General features: G+C 47.3%; 1 protein-coding gene across 12 annotated transcripts in view; it reads right to left on the reverse strand.

The window, feature by feature from the left end:
* AMOTL1 (angiomotin like 1) overlaps positions 1 to 27649 on the reverse strand; it is an 89424-nt gene that overhangs the window by 14413 nt on the left and 47362 nt on the right. For all 12 annotated transcript variants that reach the window (XM_087757828.1, XM_087757822.1, XM_087757824.1 and 9 more), the window contains 4 exons: positions 19411 to 19699; positions 13816 to 13960; positions 12655 to 12744; positions 6580 to 6725 (listed from right to left, as the gene is read on the reverse strand). In XM_087757828.1, coding sequence (XP_087613954.1) covers positions 6580 to 6725; positions 12655 to 12744; positions 13816 to 13960; positions 19411 to 19699 — 670 coding nt within the window. The remainder of the gene's footprint in view (positions 1 to 6579; positions 6726 to 12654; positions 12745 to 13815; positions 13961 to 19410; positions 19700 to 27649) is intronic.

Raw genomic sequence — 27649 nt, forward strand, 5'->3', positions numbered from 1 at the left:
GCAGATGTTCAGGGTGCTTAGCGGCTATCCCCACTTCTTCTGGCCTCCTACCACGCCACCAGGCACTCAGTGACACCACAGCTTATTGCGACCAGGGATCATGGCAGGAGCTGGCACACTCGAGAGGCCTTGGGAGAGAAGGCTGCAGACGCCGGACATGCTGGGCATCAGCTGCACTGGGCACTGGTATGGGCATCAAACCCTGTGCTGAAACCTGACCCCCAGCCAAAATCTGGCACTGAGATGGGGTGAGCTCCCAGGGGCCAGGCACACCTGGGTGTCCGTGATCAGTCCTCGTCCCCAGGGAGTGTGGACGCTGACCCGAAAACTCACCCACACAGGGCTGTGGCAGCAGGGACCGCCTGCACTCCTCACGGGCTGCAGTCCCCACCTCAGGAAACCCAGTTCCCCTCTTCTCCCTCAACCTTTTGGCATGAATTTCCTCTTCATAAGCATGAATAGATTTACCTTCTAAAGATATCTGCCTTGTAGTAGAGAAAGCAACAGTGCACACAAACTGAAGCTACAAACCCCAAAAGACCTTGATGAACTCCAAAAGGGCCCCAAAACACTCTCGACTTAACTCCCTGACTCAGAGAAAGAGGGTGAATTGGTTTGAATGCTGGATCACACAGACTTTGCCAAGCCTCAGTCAGACCTCATCTGCAGCCTGGGGGCTAATGGGGGATGCTCAGGGTCATTGCCATGATCACTAAGATCCTCTTTAGGATTTCTAGTATCCCTCATTTATTTGTACACTTGTTTGAGACCTGAAGTTTTTCAGAAGCAAACAGAAGGCAGAAAAACACATTAACCCCAGTTGACACTGGGGAACTAGATAAATAAGAGAGGCTGGAGAGGTGCTGTGAGCTGCCAAGGCCAGGACCAAAACAATATCCTAGCGCCTACCTCTTTTTTAAGTACTTAAATCACTATTGACATGAACTGCAATGTGGGTTATGATATAGCAGCTATGGCCACAAAATATCTGTGTCTAAATATCAAGGGGACATAGTGAGAAGTTTGCTGCCTTGTTCCTGGGCATGTGGAGCAAATAAACACCAGCGCTGGGTCTCCCCAGCTCTGTGGGGCTCCCCTTCACCCGGAGTCCCCTGCTTAGCCCAGGACTCCCATGCTGCAAAGAAGTTTTTTCTTTTTACTTGTTTGATGCTGGATTCACCTAGGTCCCCTCCCACTGATTACAATTATAATAAAATCACTTTTTCTTGAAATTCCTCTTCTGCCACCCTGAATCTATCCATGTCACAGGTGAAATGAAATACAGCCTTGTTCACAGCAAAAGCAAAACTTGGCCTAAACAAACCTCCCTAGCCAGAGCCGATGACTGGCAGCGTGACCTCCCTAGCCCTGCTGTAATCCAGGCTACTGCTTACAGCTCCCGGGACTTTCCATGAAAATTAATGAGATTATAATCCCCACTAGTCTCTGGCAGGAGCATGAAGATTGCATTCCTCAGGAGCTCATGACTTGGCAAGACAGACACAGTGGTGGCTTCTTGCTGAATGTGCTATTTTGGCAGTAGGAAGGTGCCTGTGCCACCTCCCAGCTGCACCAGCGTGGAACGGAGAGGGGAAGGGGGCTCCCCCAGGGTCGCTCCTTGGCAGCAGACCTCATCTGCTCCCCTGCGTGCTGCCGGATGCTGGAGGGTCCATCTGTACCACAGCAGCCAGAATTTGGCTTTGCAGCAGCCCTCTAAGCCCCAGGGTTTGCACGCTTGTGCCTGAATGCACCTCTGCCCATGTGGCTGAGGCGATGCACATGTGTCCACCGCCTTTGAAAACAATTTTGTTGGAGGTATGCAACAAGACCGTTCCCACATTCATAAATTTACAGGGAGGTTCTTGAGCCAATTCTGACTTTTCTATCTTGCCTCTGGATTCATAAGCAAAAAATTCACCCACACATTTAAAAAACAAAGTACAAAATGTTGTTATTTAAATTAATGGGCTTGTCAGTGCAGTATGCATCTGTAAGAGAGGGGGCCTGCAATCAGAAGTACATGATACTAAGCTCCACTACCTCACAGACACACAGACTCAAATAAAAAAAGCTGGATGGCACTTGGAGATGTACCAGTCCACCCTCCCGTTGCAAGGTAGGATCAACTCTACCTAAAACCTGGCACATGTCTGTATAATCTGTTTATGAAACCCTCCAGGGGAAGGGACTCCACAAACTCTCCTTGCGAACTACTTCATGGCTTATTTTCCTATACTGCCGGAAAACTTTTACCCTAATGCCTAATCTGGCTTTCTCTTATGCAATTTCAGCAAATTACTTCTTGTTCTGTTTCCAAATTGTGATCTACTAGAGCAAGAAGCATTTAATGAAACAATTCTCATATTCAGAAGATCAGCAAACTTGCCTGAACACTGCACTTGTCCCAGGGATTAGGAAAATAAAGATGAAGAGCAAAGGCTACAAGGGGATGATCCAAGCAAATAAATTTGAGTAAAGATGAGTGGGTCTTGGAAAAATATCTGCACTGGGAACATAACTCCAGTTTGAGCTATAGAATATCTGTTCTATAGATATGAGATTTGGGTTAAAGACTGTGAGAGATGGAGAAGCCACTATCACCCTAAGTAGGTTGTTTCAGTGTTAATTACTCTAACTCTTTATTTCTAGCTGGGTTTGCTCAGCTTTAGCCCCCAAACACTGCATCTCATTATTTCTTCTTATGTTAAAGAGCAACGTTTAATCTGGCTGACAGCAATCCCTTCTTCATGTTCGTGTGCATGAACTGGAGCTCAGCCACCTCTTCACTTCAATTGTTCACAGCAAAGAACAGCTTCTGGGCCCCAAATGAATTCTACAGCTGTTTTCTGAACCCTCTCCAATTATTCACAATCTTCTTATGCAAAGCGTGGACCAGACACACGATTCCAGCAGCAGACTCCTAAATGACATGTGGTGATAATACCACCTACATATTTTTGAATTAAATCCTTCTACTAGCAGGCACTCAGGATAATGTAGATTTACATAGTACGCTATCTTATGTTAATTCAACTTAGTAGCTACTGCTTATTTCTCAAGCCTTGATTTAAAAAGCTTTTAAACTTAATTACATTCTGGTGGTAGAAGAAATCTGGGTGGATTTACAAAGCAGTGCATGAGATAGAGCTCTGTTAATAATAATAGTCATTTTCATTTGAGTGATTTTGTGTTTCCTTCAATATATTTCAAATTATAGTAAAAATCCCTGGTTTAAGATGAAGCTTCAAAAAAAATATCGGCTGCGTATGTGTCAAACTGAGCTCCAGAAACACTGGAGACTTGAAAAGGTGCTCTGATTTAGCAATGAAACAGGCCAAAAGCAAGGGAAAGGGAGCACAGGAGCTTGGGCACACACTGGCAGCCACAGATTAACTGCACTTCACCTGAGCTCCGTGACGCTGCCTTGAACAATTAAAACACGGCAGCTGGGATAAAACTCATTTGAACTCCTCCTAGAATGAAAAAAGCAGTTAAACACTACCAGGTCAATGTGGGTTTGCTCAGGCTGAGGGCTCTGACAGACAAACTCTGGCAAATACTGCGGAATCACCTTCATATGTTGTCACCTCTGAGATCTACCATGCCCCAGGCAGGAGGTTACCACCTCTGTAACCTCCACCATGCCCCAGGCAGGAGGTTACCACCTCCATAACACCTACAGCAGCTCTCTAGAGGGGAACATTTGTCCTCTCAGCTCCACCAGTCCACAATCCAGGATCCTAGCTCCGATCCCCAGCAGAGGCACATTTCTGTTGGATGACCAGACTAGAAACTGGCAACTGCAAAGCTCTTAAGAGAGAGAGCCCTAAGGCTGCAAGCATATTTACTACAACCCAGCAGGCACAGGGTAGCTTCTTACACCACCTGCCTGGAAATCTGTGTTTATGCTTCTGCTGCCTTCACTGGTGTGTATTCAGCAAGTCGATGTTACCTGCCAATACGACACTGACAGTCTGCGGAGCAGCCAGGAGTTAAATGTATTTCTTCCAGTCCCCTGTGTGATGCCACAACTGTAGGAGCAGGTGTTGCCACCTAAAACATTCCTTTATTCTGCCACTTTGTAATGAAATGCAAATAGAAAACCTCCGATTGCCTTTAAGGCAAAGTCTCATGTGAATTATGTACAGATTAAAGGTACACTAGCTCCTGCAGCTACCCCAAAGGGACTGCCCAAAATACACTGGGATGGGGAGCAGGCTTTAACTAACTAACTAAAAAAGGAGCAGTTAAACTTAAAGTGATCCTCTTCTTGCTGCTGAGTGTATCCACCAGAGGCAATGGAGTTTTTAAAATGTGTATGAATAGGAAGTCAGAATGGTCTAACAGTCAGGAGCAAAACAGCAATGCCTTCAGCACTTACATATAGTACCTTAAATCTTCCAGACTCTAAGTAACCACTAGATAGCCTAACAGGGGTCTGCCATGCTGGATACCCTGATAAAAAACATTCAAGTATCACTGAGGTCAATTCACCCTTCTTCTTTCCAAGACAAGAAACTGTGCTTAATTTACTTGCAGGTTCGTTGACAGCCGCCTGAACATGAGCCAGCAGTGTGCTCAGGTGGCCAAGAAGGCCAATGGCATCCTGGCTTGTATCAGGGATAGTGTGGCCAGCAGGACCAGGGAGGTGATAGTGCCCCTCTACTCGGCACTGGTGAGGCCGCACCTCGAGTACTGTGTTCAGTTTTGGGCCCCTCACTACAAGAAGGACATCGAGGTGCTGGAGCGTGTCCAAAGAAGGGCAATAAAGCTGGTGAAGGGTCTGGAGCACAAGTCTTATGAGGAGCGGCTGAGGGAGCTGGGGTTGTTTAGCCTGGAGAAGAGGAGGCTGAGGGGAGACCTTATTGCTCTCTACAACTACCTGAAAGGAGGTTGTAGAGAGGTGGGGGTCGGTCTCTTCTCCCTAGTAACAAGTGATAGGATGAGAGGAAATGGCCTGAAGCTGCGCCAGGGGAGGTTTAGGTTAGATATTAGGAAAAACTTCTTCACCGAGAGGGTGGTCAAGCATTGGACCAGGCTGCCCAGGGAAGTGGTTGAGTCTCCATCCCTGGAGGTATTTAGAAGACAGGTAGATGTAGTGCTTAGGGACATGGTTTAGTGGTGGACGTGGCAGTGCTAGGTTAAGGGTTGGACTCGATGATCTTTAGGGTATTTTCCAACCTTGACGATTCTATGATTCTATGATTCTATTTGAGAAAAGACCTTCCCTGCTCCTCACAAGACCCCTTGCATCTGTGCACCCAGCGGGCTCCTGTGGATTCCCCCCAGGCCAGCCCTGGGGAGGGTGCAGGTAGGAAATGAGGCACTGAAGGGGAAAAGACCTGCCCAAAATCATGCCAGCAGTCTGTTCCAGAGCATGAGCCTCTACCCAAGACTGCTAAGTGAGCATCCTTCCCCTCACCAATGGCCTGCCCGCTCAGATAGTAAAGATTATGTTTATTTTATTCCCCATAAAACATCCTCCCTCTTTGTTGGTCACAGGGCTAGAGATTTTAGGGCCAAAAAGGCCTGTTTTGACAGTCTTGCCTGATCTGCCAGAGCACACAGACTTTCAGTTAGTTATTAAATCCATACCTTTTGGTTGAAGGTCTTAAAGAACAAAATAAATTTGAGATTCAGAGACCTCCAATAATGAAGAACTGACATCACTCTTAGTTATAGTTAAAACTGAGCATTATTTCCACTTTGAATTTCATAGAATCATAGAATTATTTAGGTTGGAAAAGACCTTTAAGATCATCGAGTCCAACCGTTAACCTAGCACTGCCATGTCCACCACTAAACCATGTCCCTAAGCACTACATCTACCTGTCTTTTAAATACCTCCAGGGATGGGGACTCAACCACTTCCCTGAGCAGCCTGTTCCAGTGCTTGACAACCCTTGCAGTGAAGAAGTTTTTCCTAATACCCAACCTAAACCTCCCCTGGCGCAGCTTCAGGCCATTTCCTCTTGTCCTATCACTTGTTACTTGGGAGAAGAGATTTTGCACAGATGGCAATTCTTGGGTCTCATGCTATGACAGGTTTTTTCCCAGCTCTCACATAAAACCTGTAGTTCTTTGTAGCTCTAAATCCTGTAAGGTCTGCCTCCAGCCAGATCAGTCAGTTCTTTTAAGGCTACTGTTCAGATGTGAAGTTACGAAGCCCTGTGCTGCTGTGCACATCTCAAAAGCTTCCTGGCATTCTTTGGGGAAAAATGGGATGCACCAACATCACATGTTTGTATCGCAGTCCCAAGTCAGTAAGTAGTCAGCTTTTTATTTGATATTTCTGTTAAGTCCTACCATTACCTCAGCCACCAGCTAGCTGAGTTTGGTGTTGCTCCTGGTTACACGTTGAAGGCTCTGCTCTGAAAACATCTATGGTTGTGGTCTCCTTTGCTTGCTTGTTTGTCTCAGTATTGTATAACTACGCATTTCTCTATAAGAGGGCCAGTTCAAGGAGAGCAGGAAGACCTGCCACACCATGGCTAGAAGAGATTCAGGACTTGGATGGAGAAAGCCCTAACCGTGAGCCACCGCTAGCCTCAGAGCAGAGAAACGTTGCCCATGCCTCACCTCCTCTTCCAGTTTGATGACCTTGGCTTGCGCGTTGTTTAGGGCCTGGTCGAGGATTTCGATGTGCCTCCGCTGGTCCTCATTGGCAGAGCGCACAGCTGCCAGCTCCATCTCCAACTTCTCCTTCTCCTTCAAGTGCTCCTTGTCTGGAAGAAAGACAACAAGAGCCGCTCCAGAAGGACAGCTCACAGGTCCGGGGACCCGTGCCAGAGGTAAACTGCCACGTCTCTAGAAAAGCAAAAATTATGTGGAGCAGCAGCAAGTGGGGCCATTACAACACAGTGCTGAGACACAGCGGGCAGGGAGTTTCTACTGCCAAGGCTCAGCCTCTCAATGCCCAGCTTTACGTGAGTGCCAGCAGCAGAAATGCGTGGCAGCTGAGCTGCATCTGCACTAGCAGAGCTTGTGGACCTGAGCACTGCCTCATAATTGTCCATTCTGCTGAACTACTAGCACATTTCCCAGCAAAATTTTGGCTTGCACTAGCTACTCCTTTCCCACACAACGCCCAGGCCCTGCTTGAGGACAGCCTACATCAAGGACTGTTTATAGCTGCCAGCTTGGATGCTGCTGCCCTTCTCTAAGGGGCAAGAAACCTCAGCCATGTGGATGCAGGCTGTGCCATGCCCGGTCCATTTTTATTTGCAAGGATGGAGATCATGAGATTCAGAACATGTGAAGAAGCCAAATAATAAACACAGATTTGTGCTGGACAGCTTGAAAACGGAAAGAGGGGAAAGCAATAAGTAAGAAGAAGATAGGAGGCATCTGAACAGGCTTTCTCTGGCCATACAGAGAAAGGGGGGCTGTGGCAGGCATTCTCACCCTGTGGGGGCCCTGGATGGCTTTCCAGTCCTCCTCTAAGGGTCCAGTGATTGGTGCTTCTCCCTTATTAAGCGCCTTAAAACACCAGGAGTGAGACTAAAACATGTAGATAACCTCTGTGCTGAAAAATCATCCCTTTTTTGGTTAAGATTTAAAAAGACATTAAAAAAAAACCAAGGCTAAATTCAGTCAGCTTTGTTCTCGTCTTTTTCTTCAGCAACAAACTGCAGGCCCACCATTGACTTCGTTGGCGAGCTGCCTGGGGAAAGGCTCGTCTCCATCCACCTCTGCCCTGACAGTGCTGAGAAGCCATTTCAGGGAACATGAGCATCACGGGCCAATTGCTGGATCCCTGACATTGGACTGCAAACCGTTAATGATTGGAAGGAGCAGAGGATGGAGGTTTCATTCAGTAAAATCCAAGATTTCAAAATCTTGCCTTTGTTCTGAATGACAACAAAAATAGAGCACTTGGCAAGCCTCCAGCAAGGAAAATTTCCTCCAAAAATTAATTTGGCGTCAATTAAACATTGTTTTGATTTTTACTTTTTAAACACAGCATTACAGAATTTATTATTTTTTAACTGAAGTGAAAAGTTGCTCCAAAAACATCAAAATGTGGAAAATCTGCCCCTAATGTCCAGCCTGTCCCAACCCAAGCATGACCACTCAAGCTGGAAGCCTCATCATCCACCTCCCCCCGAGGAGGGTCAGGAAAATTCACATGGCCTAAGCCAGCCCATTTCAGACCTGAACTGCCCCCAGGAGGGCCTTATTCTTCCTTAATTACAAGCGGGATGAGAACAAGTTTAATTTACACGCTACCAGTAGGTGCCTGCAGCGAGGTGAGATGTGTATGAGCTGAGCCATGTGGAATAAGGCACAGGTGGCCGAGGTGAGCCCAAACCCACCCGGCCGTCTTCCCATTTATCCTAAAAGGAGGAATTCAGCACCTCAGAAAAACATTCCCTGGCAGCACCACCGGCACAGTGGCCTCTGCAAAGCCCAGCGAGCGCTGTGCACGCCACGCCACTGACTGCCACCATGAACTATCTCGGTATGACGTTGCCTTAATCTTCCCATGTCAGCAAGAAATTTTATATTGGACATGCTGGTCTCTTCCTTCAACGCAAAGACATTTACTTCAATCAGATTCACCAGAAGGAACATTAATATCTATTGTACAAAAGTGCAAATCTGGGCAAATCATCAAGCAGCTAGTTTCATTAGAGGGTGAAGAAACTGGAAGAGGAATGCTATTTCAGCCCTGTGGCACTCCACCATCTCATGCTGGGACCACACTTGCTGTGCTCCAGATTTGAAACCCATATTATAGGAGGACAGCACATAGAAAAACAGGACTTGAGACCTTCACTTTCAACTTTCTTCCAAGGAACTTGAAGCACTCAGCTCGCTCTGCTGCATTATGTTTTCTGTCCTGCCCTAAAAGGAGGACAAGATTATGCTGTGTACAAAATCACCACTGAACCCACTAGAGAGCTGACAAGAAAAATTTACTTAGCAGCTCTCAACACTTCTCCACATCAGCTTCTCCCTGCAAAATGCTGGAGGCACATTTTATAAGTACTTTCCCATATCGCATTAATTTTTAGTAAAGAAGGTCTTTGTTGAACATACCTTAAATTCTCTTCAAGTACATACAGGTACCCTTAAAGTCTGAAAATACTGTTTTACTGTGCTACACTTGCATGTACCTTCTGTCCAGGCATGTGCTTTTTACCTAACAGGCTCCAGCTAATAACTATTTCTACTTTCTGATGGGTCACTGGTACATCCCGCTACTGAACAGTCCTCAAAAAGCTTCTCTGCTGTAGTTTACAGTTGTAATCTCACAGCTTTCCACCTACTGCCTCTGACTGTTGTATCTCAATACACTGAGGACATTACACTGATACTCTGTGGCTAGGTAGAAGAAGATAAAGCCAAAATCCTGCTTTGGTGCTTTGCAAACAGGCTTTTTGAGTTGTCAAGCTGGGTAGGTACACCAAGAGTAGACCAGTCTTGACCCTCCTTGGAAGCAGAAACAGACAGATAGAATCTCTGCCACCCCTTCACTATACTCAGATGTGACCCCCAGCTTTTCACACAGACCTCATGCTCAACAGAAGGTTTTGATCTGATCAATCTTGAAATAAAAACAAGAAATACGTTTTTAACGTACCGTTTACCTGTATCAGTTGAATGCGTACCCTCAAAGCCACTCATAACTAAACACTACATTATGATAGCACAGGTTCACCCTGCACGCTTCACAAGCAGCGGCAGCTTTAACCCCTGCACCCCAGCCAAACACCAACACAGCTCATTGCAATCTTCTCCGGCAGTTTCACTCACAAACAGCACATTCCCAACAGCTCTCTGGAGTTTGGACCATGCCAGCAACAAGAAAAGGCTGAGCAGCTGTGGGAGATTGTGCTCGAGATCCTGAGGCCGTTTTCTCACATGGTGATTACCAGGGATTCTGCACTGGCATTAATAATTATGATCAATTGTAACGTACTTAATAAATGGTTTGGAACACGGTTACTTGTGGTCACCGACCTAAGCAGGGATGCAGAAAGGTTTGATGCACTGTTGTCAGAGGAAGGCACTGAATCTCTATCGAAACTCATGATGGCTTTCCTTACCCTACAAAGTATCGCAGGCAGCTTAAGCATGGTCTGATTTACAGTTAGGACGTTTCCATTTGCATGTCATGAAGTACAAGTCAGGGAAGAATTTGACCTTCACATGTTAAAAACTGAAATCAGCTTTCCCTAGATAGTTCTCTCCTACCCCCAACGCAACAGTAGCATTTTTCTGAGGTGTAAATGCCTAGCATTTAATACTTCGAGGCAATCAGCCTGGCTTTGCCTATTATTATTACAAAGAATAAGAGTTTTTGTCACCTCCACTCTCCACGACTGCTCTGCACTGTTGCACTACTAATGGAGAGCTCTGCAAGGAACTGAGAAATGATTCCTGCCTGTCTTGCCGTGCCAGACTTCTTTTTCAGGGATTTTTTCCTGTTACTGGAGTTTTGCCACAGTATTAATTCTGAATTTGCAGTATTACCAGGGACAAGTGTTAAAAAAAAAAACTGAGGAGTTTTATCTTTCCTTCTTCATCTCATCATGAGACTGGCTTAAAAATGATAACTTTTAGGAACCTGCTGATGTTGGAGTCTTTTTATGTAACTTGGGTTGGGGATGTTAAGGGTCATCTTTTCAGGCTGTTTTCAATAAACATAGGGACTAGAAATCTGCTTTTGCTTTCCTAATGAAAACTAAGATTTGCATTTACTAATCTGACTTAACAAGCTACTACCCTTAGGAAAAAAACAAACATGAGTTTCACAACAAAATTGCAACAGCTGATGGGAGTGCTTGTAGGCACCACTTTTTCTCTTCTTCTAAAAATGACTGTTTCAGCCTCAGTAGACAAATGTACACACAGCAGCTAAAACAAGCTGCACCCCTTCTCCTCTCAGTTTTCTGCCTGAGCATCCCATCAAAAGACACGAGGAGGGTACAGACCATGCTTGCAAAACCCTCACCCCAGGTTGGCAGTGAGGTGCAACCCCAGTCATGGTCTGCCCCTGGGGAAGGCTCACAAACATCAGCATATAAATGCTGTCAGCAACAGAGGATTCCCAAGCAAAACCTTTTATGGGCTCTCAGCAGGGTGTTTTAGGCTGATACCCCGATATCGAGGTCATTACTGCATGTGCCGCAGCAGCCCAAAGAACATGACTGAAGAGGACCTGCTTTACATGTGCCCATTTTTCTATTCTTGGAAGCACTCTGCATTGCATTGGTAACATTTAGCTCTCTGGGCTGGCCAGGAGACACTCCAAGCATCCAGCCTGTCTTATGTGATAGGATACGAAAAGCTATATTTGTTTGTAAGCTGTGAATTGATAGCAGTAATATGCTGAGTGCACAGCACGAAGTTTTATTGCTAGATATTTATCAGTAGAAGCACAGAGTGTGTTTATGCACTGGAAAATGTCTCAAATTCAGTCCCTCCTGAGGATTTAACTCCCCCTTGCAGCTACCAGCATACAGGAACACTGCCGGGCTGTTTCTATACGAAGACAGCAGACCTGAGTCTGCAATTTGCACTGTGTAACTTACCCCATTTGAACTCTTCCCAAGGATGAGGAGACTTAGATAGCAATGCTATTTTCTTAACAGATCATCCCCTTGGATTCACAGCAGTACCTACACGCCCCTGTGGCATATGCTAATATGGCAAAGCTAACAGAGTCATGGAGAAGATCGTTAGATTCTCTTCTGGTTTGTGCACACATGCACAATTATCAGCGAAGTTGCCGTGCTGGCATCGTCGCTGCTGGTGGGAGCTAGGAGAAGGCTCTCCTGCATTTGGAGCATGGTGGACGTCGCAGGGCTGGCAGCGAGGCATGCTGAGTGGTATCCAACACCGCACTGCTAACGGAGGCAGCCAGTTCTCCACCTAAGGATTTGCAGTTGCAGTTCATCTTCCAAGTGCAGTAAGTAAAACAGAAGAATTGGCTGTACACAGCATTTAGCTTCAATGGGATTTAAGCCCGCAAGGTACTGCACAGCTCCCGGGTGGTGAAGCCCTTCTGGAAGCGTTCTGAAGATGCTCAGGATGCGCAAGAAGCCACGTGCTGTCATGCAGCACCCAGCTGGTCAGGTTTTGGTTTGGCTGGTCACACAGTCATCAGCACATGGCAGGGGAATGCTGCAGCACTGTGCTCAGTCATTATGGGAGCCTAAAATTTGACAGGAATGGATGTTTTTCACAGCAGTAGAAGTTCTAAAACCTTTGTCTCTTCCATCCTTTGTGATCCAGCCCTGCTCTGCCTCCTGTTAGTCACTGCCTGTCACTGACAACGCGTCAGCAGAGGTTGCTCTGGGCTTATCCCAGCCAAGAGAAGAATCTGGCTTCTCTAAAAACCGTGCATCTCCAGAGATGATCCCCGCAAGCAACACTTCACAACTTCAGATAAATATTTATCAAAAATAAGCTAGATTGTGTTACCATTAACTCCCACTGCCTGGTTCTGGTGCTCAGAGAGAAAAAAAAAACAGCCTAAACAATCCAGTCTGCAGCTTAAATAAGAGTATGTGACGAATTAGCTGAGTAAAACCAAGATATAAGGACAATAACAATTAATTGCAAAGTATTCACCTCCGCTTCAGCACATATATATGTGTGCGTATATATATATGTACCTTCAAAACAGATTAGCACAGTACTCACTCTGAGTGACATAAAGGCCCTCTGTTGACTTATCTTCATGCCCATCGAAGTCTCTGCTGGCTAGCTGCCTATTGGCTGTCTCCAGTCGTTCTGCAAAAAACAGGAAATACTTTAAGTATAAATATATGTATATAAAATTGTAGGCCAACCAAGAAAATAAGATGCATGCCAGCAGAGCAGTATAAATAGACTCTCTGAAGGAGGATGTTAAAATGGAGGCTGACACATACATAAAAGATGAGGCCTTTGACCTCTTCCATGAAGCTGTGTCATTTGGATTTACAGAAACTGGGGGAAAAGTCTCTGCCATTCACAGCTGACATGCCCAGGCATTTCATCTCTCACTGTCCAAAATGCACAAGGCATTTGCAATCCAAATTACACGGCTTTGCAAGGGGATGGGTGCCTTCCCGCAGTAGAGTGCTGCCCCTGGTGCCGCCCCCAGCACCCTGGGGGAAGGCAGCCCCCAGTCCAGTGACACCAATCCCTGGGGATGCCCTGGGAAAGGAGCAGTTTTCTGCAGCCAGGGACAGCTTCCCCTGGGAAGGTCCTGCCTTCAAGTGCCTCCCTCCTCCAAAAAGACCATGCAACCCTCCTTGCACCATTGCAAAAAGCATGAGCCAGCCTGCAGAAGGCATCTCACTGCACAAGGAAGTACCAAAGTACCCCCAGTCAGGAACCTGGACAGGTGCTACGCAACATATCCTCCATTTGCTTTCTCAAAAGGATATACCCTCAATTTTATGTTTTTAATACAAAAAAAGAGATACTCTTTCATACATGCTACTGGTTCGTGAAGGCACTGAACTTTGAGATTTATGGGTTGTACAGCATTGCTCTATATTGCAACTTGCTTTTCAGCTCATTAGAGCTGGACGAGACTTTGTGACTGGTGGCCTTGCTGTCAAATCAATATTTGCAAGTGCTAAACACAAAGGCACCATCTTAAGCTAACTCTTGCATTTTGCCAGAAGGTTTCCTTGCCACCGGGGGGTGACAGCAGTTTTGTCTTATGCCAGTGAGCAGGGCCTGATTTCTTAAGACATTTATCTAAAACACATGTGAAGTTACTCCTCTAAAGTCTGCTGCTCTGGAGCTTGTGAGAAGAGAAGCACGATGTCAACCAGGGGAAAAAAAAACCCACAAGCAAGGGTAACGTACCACGGAGATCCCTGTTGAAGTCATGAAGTCTCCTAATTTCTCCTTCAAGTTTGTTTCTCATTGCTTTGTCCAGAGACTCCCTCTTAGTGGTGGTCTTGACCAAGCCCTCATAAGCTTCTGAAATCCTCTGAATCTCTATTTCAAACTGAAAGGAGAGAGAGCTCCTGTTAAAGCCCAGCAGGAACGCGCCCCATCCCAGCATTTGCCCAGCGTGTTTTGATGGGGCGTGGGGGTCGGGGCAATGCTTATGTCGAGTGTCACACCAGCCACCAGCTCTACAATGACCAATCTCCCCAGCAGAGGATGGTGCAAAGCCCTGGCAGAGCTGGAGGTTCCTGTAGTGGGGACCCCTCCAAATGCCCTGTGGGGCAGCTTACCACGCCACAACACCCCATAACATCCCGCTGGCAGCTCCCTGAAAAGCTTGGGGTGGGCTGGACTTGATGTAGCCACTCGGTTGCCTTCGCTCTGTGACCCAGGTGGCTGCTTTAATGCCATCCAAGAGGAGAAACAAAGGAAACAGTGTATTTGTGTGAGCTGTATTCTTCCCTAGAAAGGGTTGTAGGGGGCAAGATTTATTATTCTGCCAGATCCCTGAACCAAAGCTTAGCTCTGAGCTCTGCATGCCACCAGAAGTGTTTTAGGCTCAGCTCTGACCTCGTGTCAGATTTAAACTATTGTGTTCCACTCCTTTCTGTCCTTGACTGAAGACTGCTCTATACAAGAAGAAACTCTCTATAACGGACCAAACCAACTGTTTTGGGTTTTCAAGCTTCTTAATTTCATCTCCTTGAAATCTGGCAAACTGCAGGCAGGGCATGCAGAGGAAGCCCTTAGCAGTGAAGTTGCATCTCAAGACCTGAGCCCAAAAGACTGACAGGAAGATAGTCCTGGGCAGAGTTTTGCTGTTCAGGTCAACCCCATGCAACTCTTTTAATAAGCTAACATTGTGTTAAGTGTTACAGCTTTGCTAAAATCATTGCTGTAGGAATGATCAACACTGATGCGGGAATCTGCTCCTGCATGCCTGGCCCTTGTGTTTGTGGAGAAAAGCTTGATAATGTGCACAGGCTGGAAAACCACGAGATATATATAGCCTCCCACATACCTTTCTAAATCTGGCACTTTTTTAGCCTCTTGAATCATGGGTGAGATGGATCTGTGATTTGTGAAGCCAGGGTGTGAGCCCACCTCCACTTGCTGTGGAGGTAGGTCCCTCTCCAGAGCTTGTTAAGCTTTAGGTGTAATTTGCCAGCTGCAGTGCTTGCAGAATAAAAGCTCCAGGGATGCTGGGGCTGCCACCCCGCTGTCTGCGTAGGAACCTGTGGCTAGGCTCCAGCAGCCCAGACCTGCGCTTCCCACGCCACCAGGGCCACTCTGTCTGGACATGGCCCACAGGTACGTGGCACCTCTGAACCGCACGCCGAGGAAAGCCCGGCAGTGCCGTGCTGGGGAAACCTGGCTACCTTCCCCGATTTCTGCTTTCAGCTCGCTCAGGCACAAAAGCTGAAACAAGTGGCGATGTGCAAAGCCCACAGTGTGGCCCCTGTGACACCAGCAGCTTTGGATTAGTACCTTGCTGGGTATCACATCACCTATCTCACAACGGTGGTGACTTAACAGCTCGCAGGTATTTCACACACATACAAGCTGCTCCTCTACATGCATGACATTAACAGGTACCAGATTAGTTCTCAGCTGACAATTCTCCACAGCTCCAGGAGGATGAACTGTTGATCAGGCTGTATCCCACGCTATGACACTCCTTCTTGAGTGAACTACAAACTTAGTCAGATTAGTCTGACTTTCCATTTTGTTTTTTTTAAAGCAGAGCTCCAGGAAGCCCCGTTACATTTTCCCTAACCACATCTAGAAAAGCTGGTCCTTCTTCCCCACCCTGCTGATGCATGGCCAGACACTGCGCGTGTTCCCACCATGAGGACAGCGTGCTCAGAGGAACACTGCATAAATCCAAACCGGCTTGAAATTCAGACTGAACCTTACTGTCGTTCACAAAAAGTCAAGGAGTTTTATTTTTCCTCATATGCATGGCAACGCAAGCTTGTACAAAGCCTCATCAAAAAGTCTGAACTTTTTTGACAAAATTACCTTGAGTACTGTGTGCAGTTCTGGGCCCCACAATTTAAGAAGGATGTTCAGGTCCTTGAATGCATCCAGAGGAGGGCGACACAGCGGGTGAAAGGGCTGGAAGGAATGTCCTGTGAGGAGCGGCTGAGGACACTGGGTTTGTCTAGTTTGGAGAAAAGGAGGCGGAGGGGTGACCTCATTGCTCTACAGCTTCCTGAGGAGGGGACGTGGAGAGGGAGGTGCTGACCTCTTCTCCCTGGGATCCAGTGATAGGATGCATGGGAACGGTTCAAAGCTGCGCCAGGGGAGGTTTAGACTGGACATTGGGAAGCATTTCTTTACTGAGGGGGTGGTCAAACACTGGAACAGGCTTCCTAGAGAGGTGGTTGATGGCCCAAGCCTGTCAGTGTTTAAGAGGCATTTGGACAATACCCTTAACAACACGCTTTAACTTTTCATCAGCCCCATACTGGTCAGGCAGTTGGACTAGGTGATTGTTGTAGGTCCCTTCCAACTGGAATAGTCTATTCTGTTCTATGACTATGACCTAAAATCAAAAATCTGTTTCATGTCCATTTTCCAGAATCAAAATGACATGTCGATTAGTTACTCCAATAACAGCATAGTTTCAGCTACTTGATTCTGTTACAGCTTTTTCTTTAGATCAGTGTGACCTCTGCTAGCAAGTTTTCTCATCCTATAAGTAGTTAGAGGCTATATTCAAGCTCCCTTGCATTGCTCTCCTTGACCATTTAAGCAGATAGAGCTTCTCTCTCCTTGAAAGGAAGGTTTGGCTTAGCAAAAATAATTTTTAAAGCACTTTCCTGAACCCTTAACTGCATGATCCCAACCAGACACCGTGTTCAGCTGTGTGCCCAGACAGCCGCCAGTTCCCGCGCCTCCTCTCTCCTGGGTGAACCACTATCTGCAGGAGAGATGCCTGCTCCAGAGAGCTCCTACCGCAGCAAAACAGATTTGCCAACATGGCAGGGGGTTTCCACAGCCCGACAGTCCTGCCCAACACTGCTGGTTATCACAAGGGCTCTGCTCTGCCCATTATCTGCCGTTATTTCCCAAAACACATCACCACGCAAGTCTCCTGCAGCCCCGCAGGCAAAGACTTGCTGCAGGAAAAGAAAGAACCTCCATCAGCACTGAACAAAATTAAAGGAGAGCAGAAGAACAGCCATGAATTGTGTTGGTGTTTCTCAGCAGCTCTGGGATTTCCTTCACCACCTTCTATGGAGGGGGAAAAAACGGTTCAGCCTCTTCTCTGCCTGGTAGCTCCTAGAGCCAACCCACTCAAACAACCCACACACAAGGCATGGGGAAGAGCCAGCCCAGCCTGGCAATTAAACTTCAGCAAGGTAACACCACCCAACAAAAGAACAACAGAAAAAAAAAAGATAAAATAACGCTTTGCTTTCACAAAAAAAGCTCAAAATTAAATGTGCACAACCCCTCTTCCCCCCCCAGATCTTTTTAGGTAAGAAAACCGGACCACTTGTCAAACAGCACAGGGGCTAATCACCACCTTGTACCTCTGCAAAAAGCCCGTTCAGACGCGACTGAGATTTTGACAACCCTCAGGGCTGATCTGTTCGTACGAACGCCCAGGGAGCCCTCCACGTCAAGCTGATTTTCCCTAATTTCTTCTCCTATTCTGTAATGAATAAAAGTGACGGGAGGGTGGCCCTACCCAGAATAAAATTGTTACGCACAGACAAACAAGAAGTACTCCTCATGACCCTTCCACTTCCAATAAGAGGGAAGAGTTTTCACACCCAAAGTATGTAATTTACCTCACTGGCACGTTTTCAGAGGTGATGTTCAGCTGGAACTGTGGGAACAGAGGAGGACCTGCCTTGTCCTTGTGTTCAAACACAGGAAAAACAGCATGGGAGGGATACTGTGTGTTACGGCTTTGGTTCAGGACATTTTCCTGAAGAAAGAATGCACTTGAGCATGTGTTTCACTTTAATACTCCGCTTACATTCCCCCAAAGTCAATGGGACTTGAGTCCACGCTCTGTTGACTGAAGTGAGACTTCAGCCCATGCTTGAATACCTTTCTGTTGGTGTCTGATGCAATCGACTCACGGGGCATCCAAGATAAAGACAGAGCCATTTCCAAGAGCGTAAAAGGAAATCAAAGTATTTTTAGGGCATTGCACTCAAATACCTTTTACTGAACAACGCAGCTTTTGTAAAATTAATAGCTGGAATATTTCTTTTTGCCCACGAAGGCCACAGGGAAGTCAGCGTCAAAATCTTTGCAGACGTCTTCACAAACAGTTAATGTTGCTGCAAAAATTTCTCAACTAAGTTTAGGAAATCCTGTGAATAAACTCAACTCATCTGGTTGCAGAGGAGGCGGCTGAAAAGACAACAGCAGCTAGAAATCAACAGGTCTTCTTTCTAACCTGTTTGAACAGATTGTCACAGATTTTTCCCAAAGCTGAGGCTGGGACATGGTCTCTCAGAGCTGCCTCTTCTCCTGCAACGGGTGTCTCCAAGAACACCCTGATCCCACATAACACAATAAAAACTGAGCTCCTATTTAGACTCTTAAATTCAGAGAGAAAAGACCTGCAGCCTAAGCCCACTTGTGCATAAGCAGTGGGAATACATAAATGAAATAGCAATGTAGAATCCTAAATAACTTATTTGGTCTGGGCCCTTGGGACCCAAAGCCAGCAGATCTGGGGAGGATCTCTGCATTGCCTTCAGTGAATTCTCAGTTTTAAGCAACTTCTACTTTGTTTGATTTGACTCTTCATCTTGTCACCCCAGGCAGTGCACAAGACATCGCCCTTCTCCACTGAAAATGCCAGCTTGCCTACAGAAAAGAGGGTGCAGGATCTCTTTGCAAAAGGGTTTCTGAGCAAAACCTTTACCAAATGGTTCTTTCAGATAATGGGGCAGTGCTTTTTGAACCAACATGTTCAAAGGTGGGTGTCTAACATCAGCTCTTAGAAACCCATTGAGCAGTCACTGAAAGCCCCTAGGACAACCAAGTTGACACATTTCCAAGTAACGGGCAACCCCACTGAAAGCTGTTACACTTCCAAGGAATGTGGAGTGCCACGGGAGCATATTGTGGTGGACAAGACCAGGTGCTCAGGACAGATGTGGCCGTGCTCTTCAAATGCTGCTCACCCGCAGCTCTACCGCCTGTGCAGATAGTGCAGGACCCAGCTGCACCAGGAGCAGACTGCCCATGGGAGACTTCCCCAGAAAGCTCCAGTGAGGCCAGCATGGAAGGATGGATGGGGAAAGTCCCCAGCTGTGAGACGTGTGATGGGCTGCCCCATTTCACCCTAAAGGCAGTGGAGCCCACAGGCCATGGGGCACAGGATTACACTTCTGTGAGACCACCATGGAGAGGTAATGGTTAACTGGTGGGGCCAGTGGTGTGGCCACTGGTGTGTCCCCGTTGCAGTGACATAATGATGAAGAAGCACCAAGATGGTTGCCCTGCCCAGGCCCCATCCATCCCTCCACATACCTTCTGCAGCTTGTCTGCCTTCTCGTAGTACCCCTCCAGCTCCTGCCGCAGCATGTGGTTCTCCTCGGAGAGCATCTCCACCATCTGCTGCGCCCGCTCCACGATGGCGAAGGCGTCGGGTGTCAGCTGCTGGCCCGGTGGCGTCGATGTCGGTGGCTGGGTAGCGGCGGGGGCTGGCAGCGGGGGCAAGGGGCCCGGCAGCGGAGGGCCGGTGGCGGCGGTGGCCTGCGAGGACATGGGGCTGTGCTGCTGGGCCGGTGGCGGCGGGAAGGGCGGCTGGCATTGTCGGCTGCAGGGAAGCACACGCAGGGGAGACGTTAGAGCCGCGCGCCCCCGAAATGCGCGCAAGAGCTTTCACCTAATGACTGCACGGTTTATTAACAGGGTTATAACTGTACGGTCATGATTCCGGTCCTTAGTCACTCCTAAATACCAACTATCGCAGCAGGGACTGGGTAAATTGTCTCCTCGCCTGCTCTTGACAGTGATGTATACATCTGGCACGAATGGATAAAGGAAGCATTGACTTGAAAACGGCATTTTTGCCTAGGTGCACAGCTAACATTTCAACAGCCAGCCAGCCTCTCCCTGCCCCCCCTTGCCACAAACCCCACCGCTGAGAAGCGTAAGCCGGCGGGCTCGAAGGAAACACAAGGGATGCATTACTCACCCTTCGAACACCGCTCCCTGCCTGGAGCGAGACCGGCTGGTCGGCCGAATTGAGAGGCGAAAGGAAGTGATGTGAGCGAAGCAGCGTCCCTGAGCGGCTTTAGCAAGCGGCAAAGGGAAGGGCTGCTGCAGAGCTGCTGGAAGCACAGCCCCGGTCAATCACGGCGAGCCACGAAAGACATCTTCCAGTGCGAGACCTCATTGTGTCATTCCCTGACTAACGGCATCCATCACCCACCAGGCTCGTGTCGGGGAAGGATAAGAAGTGAGCTGGCAGTGGACCTACTTGTGTGTTAGGCTTTCTGACGGCGGGCAGCTCTTTAATCCACCCGAGTCACAATTTGCAATGGCTGGAGGATAACCCAGGAGGACGTCTTAGCAGTGAGGGCAATCCTGCGGCTGGTGGCCAGGCAGGACCCGAGTCCCTCGCTTCTGTCCTGCATTTCAGCCCTGCGAGCTCGAGAAGGGAGACTGCCTTTGTTTCAAAAGGGGGAAGTTCAAGCAGGGAGCAGCTCAAAGCTTGTCTGCACTGGACCCATCTCCATCCCTCCATCCACCGCACAGGCAGCCTCGGAGCCTCGGCCAGGGTGAGTAGCTCCACATAGAGCCTCGCTGAGCACAGGCTGAGCCACTCCTCAGCCCAGATGCCAAACTTGTGAACTTTCTACATCGCACTTGTCTAAGAGACCCAACCCAGACCATGTGGGACATGTCTGTCAGAGCCCACTTTGGCTGGAAAATAAACTGGCTGCTGGACCCCACCTGAAGTCTGCAACCAAGCACCTTCTGAAAGCTGTATTTTAGCTTAACCATAAGCTATTAGACTTGCTGTAGCTATCATTGCCTTTATTTCTGTACCCTACACAAGGCAGGAGACCTAATGAACAGGTATATTTACCCCATTTGGCCTCAAAGATCCATGAACGCTATTTTTTAGACAGATGATTTTGTGCTATATAAATACATAATAAATATGATTACTGTTGTCTTCACAGCCTCTCAAAGTGGAGTTTTCAAAAGGTCTCAGTGTTGGCCTAATTCTACTGACAATAACCCATCACTGCCTTCAACTGCAGCAGAACAAGATGAAAAGCGAAGGCCATTTTAAAGCCCTGCCCTAAAAGCGAACAGTGCTGCTTGAACAAGCTTGTCCCCACCAAGCCACTCGACAGCAAGGAAAGCCAGCAATTCAGCCGTATCTTCTGTCCAACCTAGAGGGAAAGCAAACGGGGCTCTGCAGCCCCCCAGACGCAGCACACTCACAGCCCCGCGCTCCCATCCCGGCTCTCGTGCTTTGCCTGATGCGTCCACCATGGCACGGACCGGTACTGAAATGGAGTGAAGACCAGCGATGAGCCCATTCCTGAACACAAGCGCACTGCTAACCTGCTCAGCAGCACAGACCCTGCTCCAGGCTCAGTGTCCTTGGGCGGAAGATCCCAGCCAAGCTTCGTGCAGCTGGCATTGGGAAAGCCTGTGCTGAGCTCACCCTGGCCTCAAAACGGCTTGTCCCTGCACAGCATAGACATACCCTAAGGCTACGCCTCCCCTGGTAAATTAAACATCCATGGAGGCAGCTCAGGAGCACAGCAGAGGGCCATCCACCACGGGCAGCTCCCAGGGCCAGGAGGGTTTGCTCTCAGCCCCAGGCATGTTACTTCTCCAGCAGAGGTGCAGCCTAATGACTATGGAGCTAAACGTCTACTGAGAGTGGATAAAACTTTCCAAAGGCAGTGAGGTGCTGTATGTCACTTGACATATGGCCAACAAAACATACAGTAATTTATAGAATCATAGACTGGTTTGGGTTGGAAGGGACCTTTAAAGATCATCTAGGCCAATTCTTCTGCCATAAGCAAGGACATTTTCCACTAGATCAGGTTGCTCAGAGCCCCGTACAACCTGACCTTGAACACTTCCAAGGACAGGGCATCTACAACTGCTCTGGGCAACCTGTTCCAGTGTCTCACCACCCTCATCATAAAAAAAAATTATTCCATATATCCAATCTAAATCTACCATCTTTTAGTTTAAAACTGTTGCCCCTTGTCCTATCACCACAGACCCTGGTAAAAAGTCTCTCTGTCCTTCTTGTAGGCACCCTTTAAGTACTGAAAGGCTGCAATAAGGTCTCCCTGAAGCCTTCTCTTCTCCAGGCTGAACAACCCCAACTCTCTCAGTCTTTCTTCATAGGAGAGGTGTCCCATCCCTCCGATCATTTGTGTGCCCCTCCTCCGGACCTGCTGTGGCAGGTCCATGTCCTTCTTATGCTGAGGACTCCAGATCTGGACGCAGTGCTCCAGGTGGGGTCTCGTCAGAGCAGAGTAGAGGGACAGAATCACCTCCCTTGACCTGCTGGCCATGCTGCTTTTGATGCAGCCCAGGATATGGTTGGCTTTCTGGGCTGCAAGCACACATTGCTGGTGCATGCCCACTTTCTTGTCCATCAGTATCTCCAAGTCCTTCTCCGCAGGGTTGCTCTCAATCCCTTCATCTCCCAGCCTGTACTGATATTGGAGATTGCCCCAACCCAGGTGCAGGACCTTGCACCTGCCCTTGTTGAACCTCATGAGGCCCACCTCTCTAGCCTGCCAAAGTCCCTCTGGATGGCACCACTTCCCTCAAGCAAATCAATTGTACCACTCAGCTTGGTGTCATCTGCAAACTTGCTGAGGGTGCACTCAACCCCACTGTCTATGTCACTGATGAAGACATTAAATAGTATTCGTACCAGTAATGACCCTTGAGGGACACCACTCATTATTGGTTTCCACTTGAACATTGAGCCATTGACTATAACTCTTTGGACATGGCCATCCAGCCAAGTCCTTATCTATCTAACAGTCCATCCATCAAACACGTATTTTTCCAATTTAGAGGCAAGGATGTTGTGGGGGACCATATCAAAGGCCTTACAGAAGTCTAGCCAGATGACAACCGTAGCTCTTTCCTTATCCACTGATGCAGTCACTCCATCGTAGAAGGCCACTAGATTAGTCAGGTTTGATTTGCCCTTGGTGAAGCCATGTTGGTTGTCTCTAATCACCTCTCTGTCTTCCATATGTTTTGACATAGCTCCCAGGAGGAACACTGCAGTTTTATCCGTCATGGCTGGTGAAGGTTCTGCCCTTGCTGGCGCCACTCATCCATCCCTGTGCCCGCACAGCGCACACCACAGCAGAAATGCGACAGCATGGAGAAACAGGAAAAAGGAAACTGCAGGAGCTACGCAAAACCACCCCTCACCTAACGCCACACTAGCTGGAGCCAAAAACCATCCCACTCCGCCAGAGGAGAGGATGCTACCACAGCTCTTTCCTCTTGCTGACTGCAGTGATATGCTGTGGTGCTCGACATCGCCTTAGCAGGACGGGGGGCATTCCAACAGGGAGTGCATCATTTTAATTCAGGATGTTTGGCTGCCTTGCTCTCTCGCATTTGTCATCAGAAAGGAAAGGAGCGTGCATCCCCACCGCCAAGCTGACTTTCTGGTTGGTGTATCTGCGCTGTGGCCTTCAGACAGTGCTCAGCAAAGCCCAGGGCTGCAAAAAGAAGCAGTCACGGCTTACCCTGAAATCTCCTTAAAGCAGTGGGTCCAAGATAGCCCCAGAGCTCCTCTCTGCTCACCTGCTTTTGGAGTCTACTGCCTCTCCAGCCTCACCACTTCTGCCTGCTGCTGGGGCCTCACAGCAGCATGCCCTGGGGGGGTCACACTGCCCTGGGGGGCTCGTTTTACCTTCCTGAGACCAAAACCATGTCTCCTAGCACTACCTGGAGATCCGAGGCTGTGTGAGCCAGCGAGCCCTGTGCAGAGCTGCTCGGCAAATCACAAGGACAGCCTGCCATGGGGCACAGCTCTCACACCATCCCCACAGTGGCCCTTTCTTTTGGTGCCCCAGTGTGTAAATCCCAACAAGGGACCCCATGCTCGTCGTGGGACTGGCACATTTTTTTTGCTCAAAAATCTGAACAATAAAGAACATCACGAGTGGTGGAGCATCAGATATCACTCATGATGCAAAAGATGCTCCACAAGCATGTGCAAATGCAGCCAAGTATGCAGCACCTCCTCAGCACTGCTGACAGCCAGTCTGCACTTGTGCGTTTTACCGCAGCAATTAATTGAGCTAAATGTGAATTTGTTTGTCTTCACCAAAATAAAGGCCACAGCTGATTTTATGCAAGTAAAAGCCCGGCTGTCTGGACACAGTTATACACAGATTTGCTACAGGTACAGATTTTCTCACTTCTTTATGGGAATAGCTTAGAGCAATATAATGAAATTGATCTCTGAATCTAAACGAGTGGAGATACAGCAATTTTTCTTTTTCATAATGAAGTAGTACACTCTTTGGTCATAGATACACCCTTTAAACACTTGCAGAAACTCCTGACACTGTGCTTTTGGGAAACTTCAACCTCCCATCAATTTAACCTTTTCACATGCACTTTGGTTTGTCTAGCTTTACACTACAGACAGAGGAGAGCTCTTCAGGATCTCCATTTTCTTGAACTACAAACCACTTGTTGAGCTACTAAAGATTTACACCCTGTAGCAGCAGCCAGGCACCAGAGTCTCAGTAGCCGGGGCCACAGGAGAGATTCTCCGAAGTGTTTTCCAGCTTGGAAACTAAACCAGCAAAATCGACATTACATCTCTTGAAGCACATCTGTTCAACATAATGAACGCGTTTCTGACTTTCCTTTTACTTGCTTAATCTGTCTCAATTTAATTCTGACTAAGCCTACTGCAAAATCTCCAAGCGTATATGCAATAAAATCAACACAGCAATTCATACTAACATTTGTAGAAATAGGGGAGTTATAACATCAGCTTAGTTCACATCCAACCACTCATGTAAAGCTCCAAAGAAACGGAGCAATCAGGATTATCCTAAGCTCCTTCGGACTTAGTAAAGAATGACATTCTCAAAATGCTTCTACTGTATTTTAAACGTTGATCTTACTCTGCATTACAGCGGGTTAAAATCTTCTAGCCAAACACGGTTTCATCAAAAATCGTCCTTCTTAAAAGCACGAAACTGCAACATTATGAGTTTTGAATATCTCTGCAACACTGCAGCTACATTTCTATTGAAAACATATTTTTTTTGTTGATGTTATTGTAGAAGTAGGGCTCCTATATACTTCTGCAATGCAATGTAAAGAAGAAAAAAAGAAAAAACTAAGGAAACCAACTTTTAGAACAGAGAGCACCATGTAAGGCAGTGAGCCTGCTAGGGTCACCAGACTGCACTCTCTCTTCTAAGTGATGTATAGCTTGTGATATATGTAACAGCTTGCTATATATAGCTTGCAGTATGGTGTCTTCAGCAAAATACTTGACCACGGAACTCACTTTCATGAGAAACCTGTCAGAATTCAGCAAGGCCACCCAAGTCCCCAAATTTCGGCATGGTCTTAAGGCATGTCTTATACTGGAACCCCTGGGAGCAAGAATGATCAACATAGAGGAATTCTGGGGAGAATTTGTAGCTGTATGTAGGAATAAGAAACCCTGAAAGGACAACTAATGATGAAGTCTACTTGCTGTTGACCACCAGGAAATTGTAAATACTGAAGAGCTATTGCTCAGTAAAGCAGGACAGTATAAGGAAATAATGAAATGAAAATGCCTCTAAATGTTCTGGAAAGGAAAGCTCACCACTGCCCTGCTACAGGTACAATGCAGCTCTCCTCTCTGCAGGGATGAAGAGCGGCCAGTGGAGGAAAGACTTTGTTTCCAACATACCATTGCATTTACATCCATCATTAAAATGCCCTCCTCTAACCTATTTAGCTCATCTTTCTCTGAATGCTCTGCCTTCCTTTGCCTCTAGGGCAGACTGGCCTACTTCATCTCTTGAAGACTCTTCCAAGGGACTTCATCCCACAACTTCACACATCTACTGTGGATGCTCCAGCTGAGTCAGCAAAGAGAAAGAGGTGTTTCTGGGGTGCAGATCTTTGAAGCTGCCTTAGGCTTTTACCTTACAATGAGAGTAAAAAGTGCGTGAAAGGTGCTTATTCCTGCCCATTGACCGGGAGCCTTGAGTCTGGATACTAACCTCAGACCCAGGTGTCTACCTGACTTCAGCTACGATTTCTGCAGTCATGAAGCAGACTTCAAATGCTATTCTTTGCAGTTGTGAATAACATAGAGGAATCAGTGTTGTCACCATGTGGGGAAAAAGACAGGATCCTGGGAAAGTCAGTAAGCCCAGTCTGATGGTCACAGTGCAAGGAAATGCAGTTACAGACCCATCACTAAATGCTGATACAGCCAGAAATGGGAGGAGACTTTCCATAGCCAAGAAATAGCCCTCATGGTACCCTCTGGCTTACAGATTCAGCAACAGTTGCAGCACCTTGTAAAGACAAAGGTTTATTTCAAAAACCATTTTGCAGACTTGGACTCACATCTCCAGAATTCACTATTTTGTTCGTGATGTTTGTTAGTGCTGGAAAGGCTCAGCCCGGCTTCTTTGGGGGCAATTATATAAAGATTTGCAGGGCAAAATTATCATCTGAAAAGATACATGCTGTATTAAACATATCCTCCGTAGTAGAGAGAGGGACAGGATATCGTATTTCTTCACAGGGATCCACACTTAGAAAAAATACTCTTGCTAAAGCCCAGCTGATTTTCAGCAAAGGAAAAGGTGCCTTCCTCAACGTTTGGACTCCTAGAGAAACCAAGTGGGATGATAACACAGAAGGGTAAGAAGAAATGACATGGGCATCACCCAAGCTGTGAGACCGGCTTAATTTCTCTTCCATTTATTTTAATAAAAGGCAGATTAGACCAGAAGGAGAGGATACAAAGCTCTTCTGCAGGGCTGCCAGCATCCACGTCAGCTGGAAGCGCAGCCTCCAACCCACGCTCGTGCTTGGGCTATCCTCGCAGAGAAATGCCAGCAGAAGTCAGCTGCCTGGGGTGTCTCTGGGAGGAAAAGGAGCTCCTTGTAGTCCCCTCAGCAGCCACGGACATGTGGCTGAATGAGTAAATATCAACAGGTTGTGTGAAAAGAGCGGCAATGTGTGTGTGGGGGGTTAATACACAAATAACCAGAGAAGCCACAGACTATCCCGGCAGTTAAATATAGGCTTCTACATCCAGGCAGGGTAGAATTTTATGAGGCATGTAAAAGACTGGGATATCTTTAAAAACAGCCCGGATTTATTCTTCAGTTGCATGCCAGCTTTTAAAATGCATGGATTAAATCAGAATGAAAAGGTGCCTGCATGATTGACTTCTGCACGTAGCCACGAATGAAGTCCTTCAACAAGCAGTGGTGTTTCCAGTTCAAGGCTTCATTTGCATTATACACGCTTTTTATTATCGGTGCAGAGAAAGAAATCATTCTGGATAAAAGACACCAGGATCCAACAAGGGCCACTGGGAGCAATGAAGAGGATTCATTGCACTGAGTGATCTGGATCACTGCTTAAGCAGGGCACGGAGAAACAACATGGACTTGAGCAGGTCCAAGTTCATCCACCCAGGAATAAATACAGCAGGCTACAGTAAAAGGGTGGGAAATCCTGTCCTGGGCTGTGACTACCCTCA

This window comes from Nipponia nippon, unplaced genomic scaffold (assembly GCF_047370975.1).
Source record: "Nipponia nippon isolate SJK-2023a ecotype South Korea unplaced genomic scaffold, ASM4737097v1 scaffold_2, whole genome shotgun sequence".
Lineage (NCBI taxonomy): Eukaryota > Metazoa > Chordata > Aves > Pelecaniformes > Threskiornithidae > Nipponia > Nipponia nippon.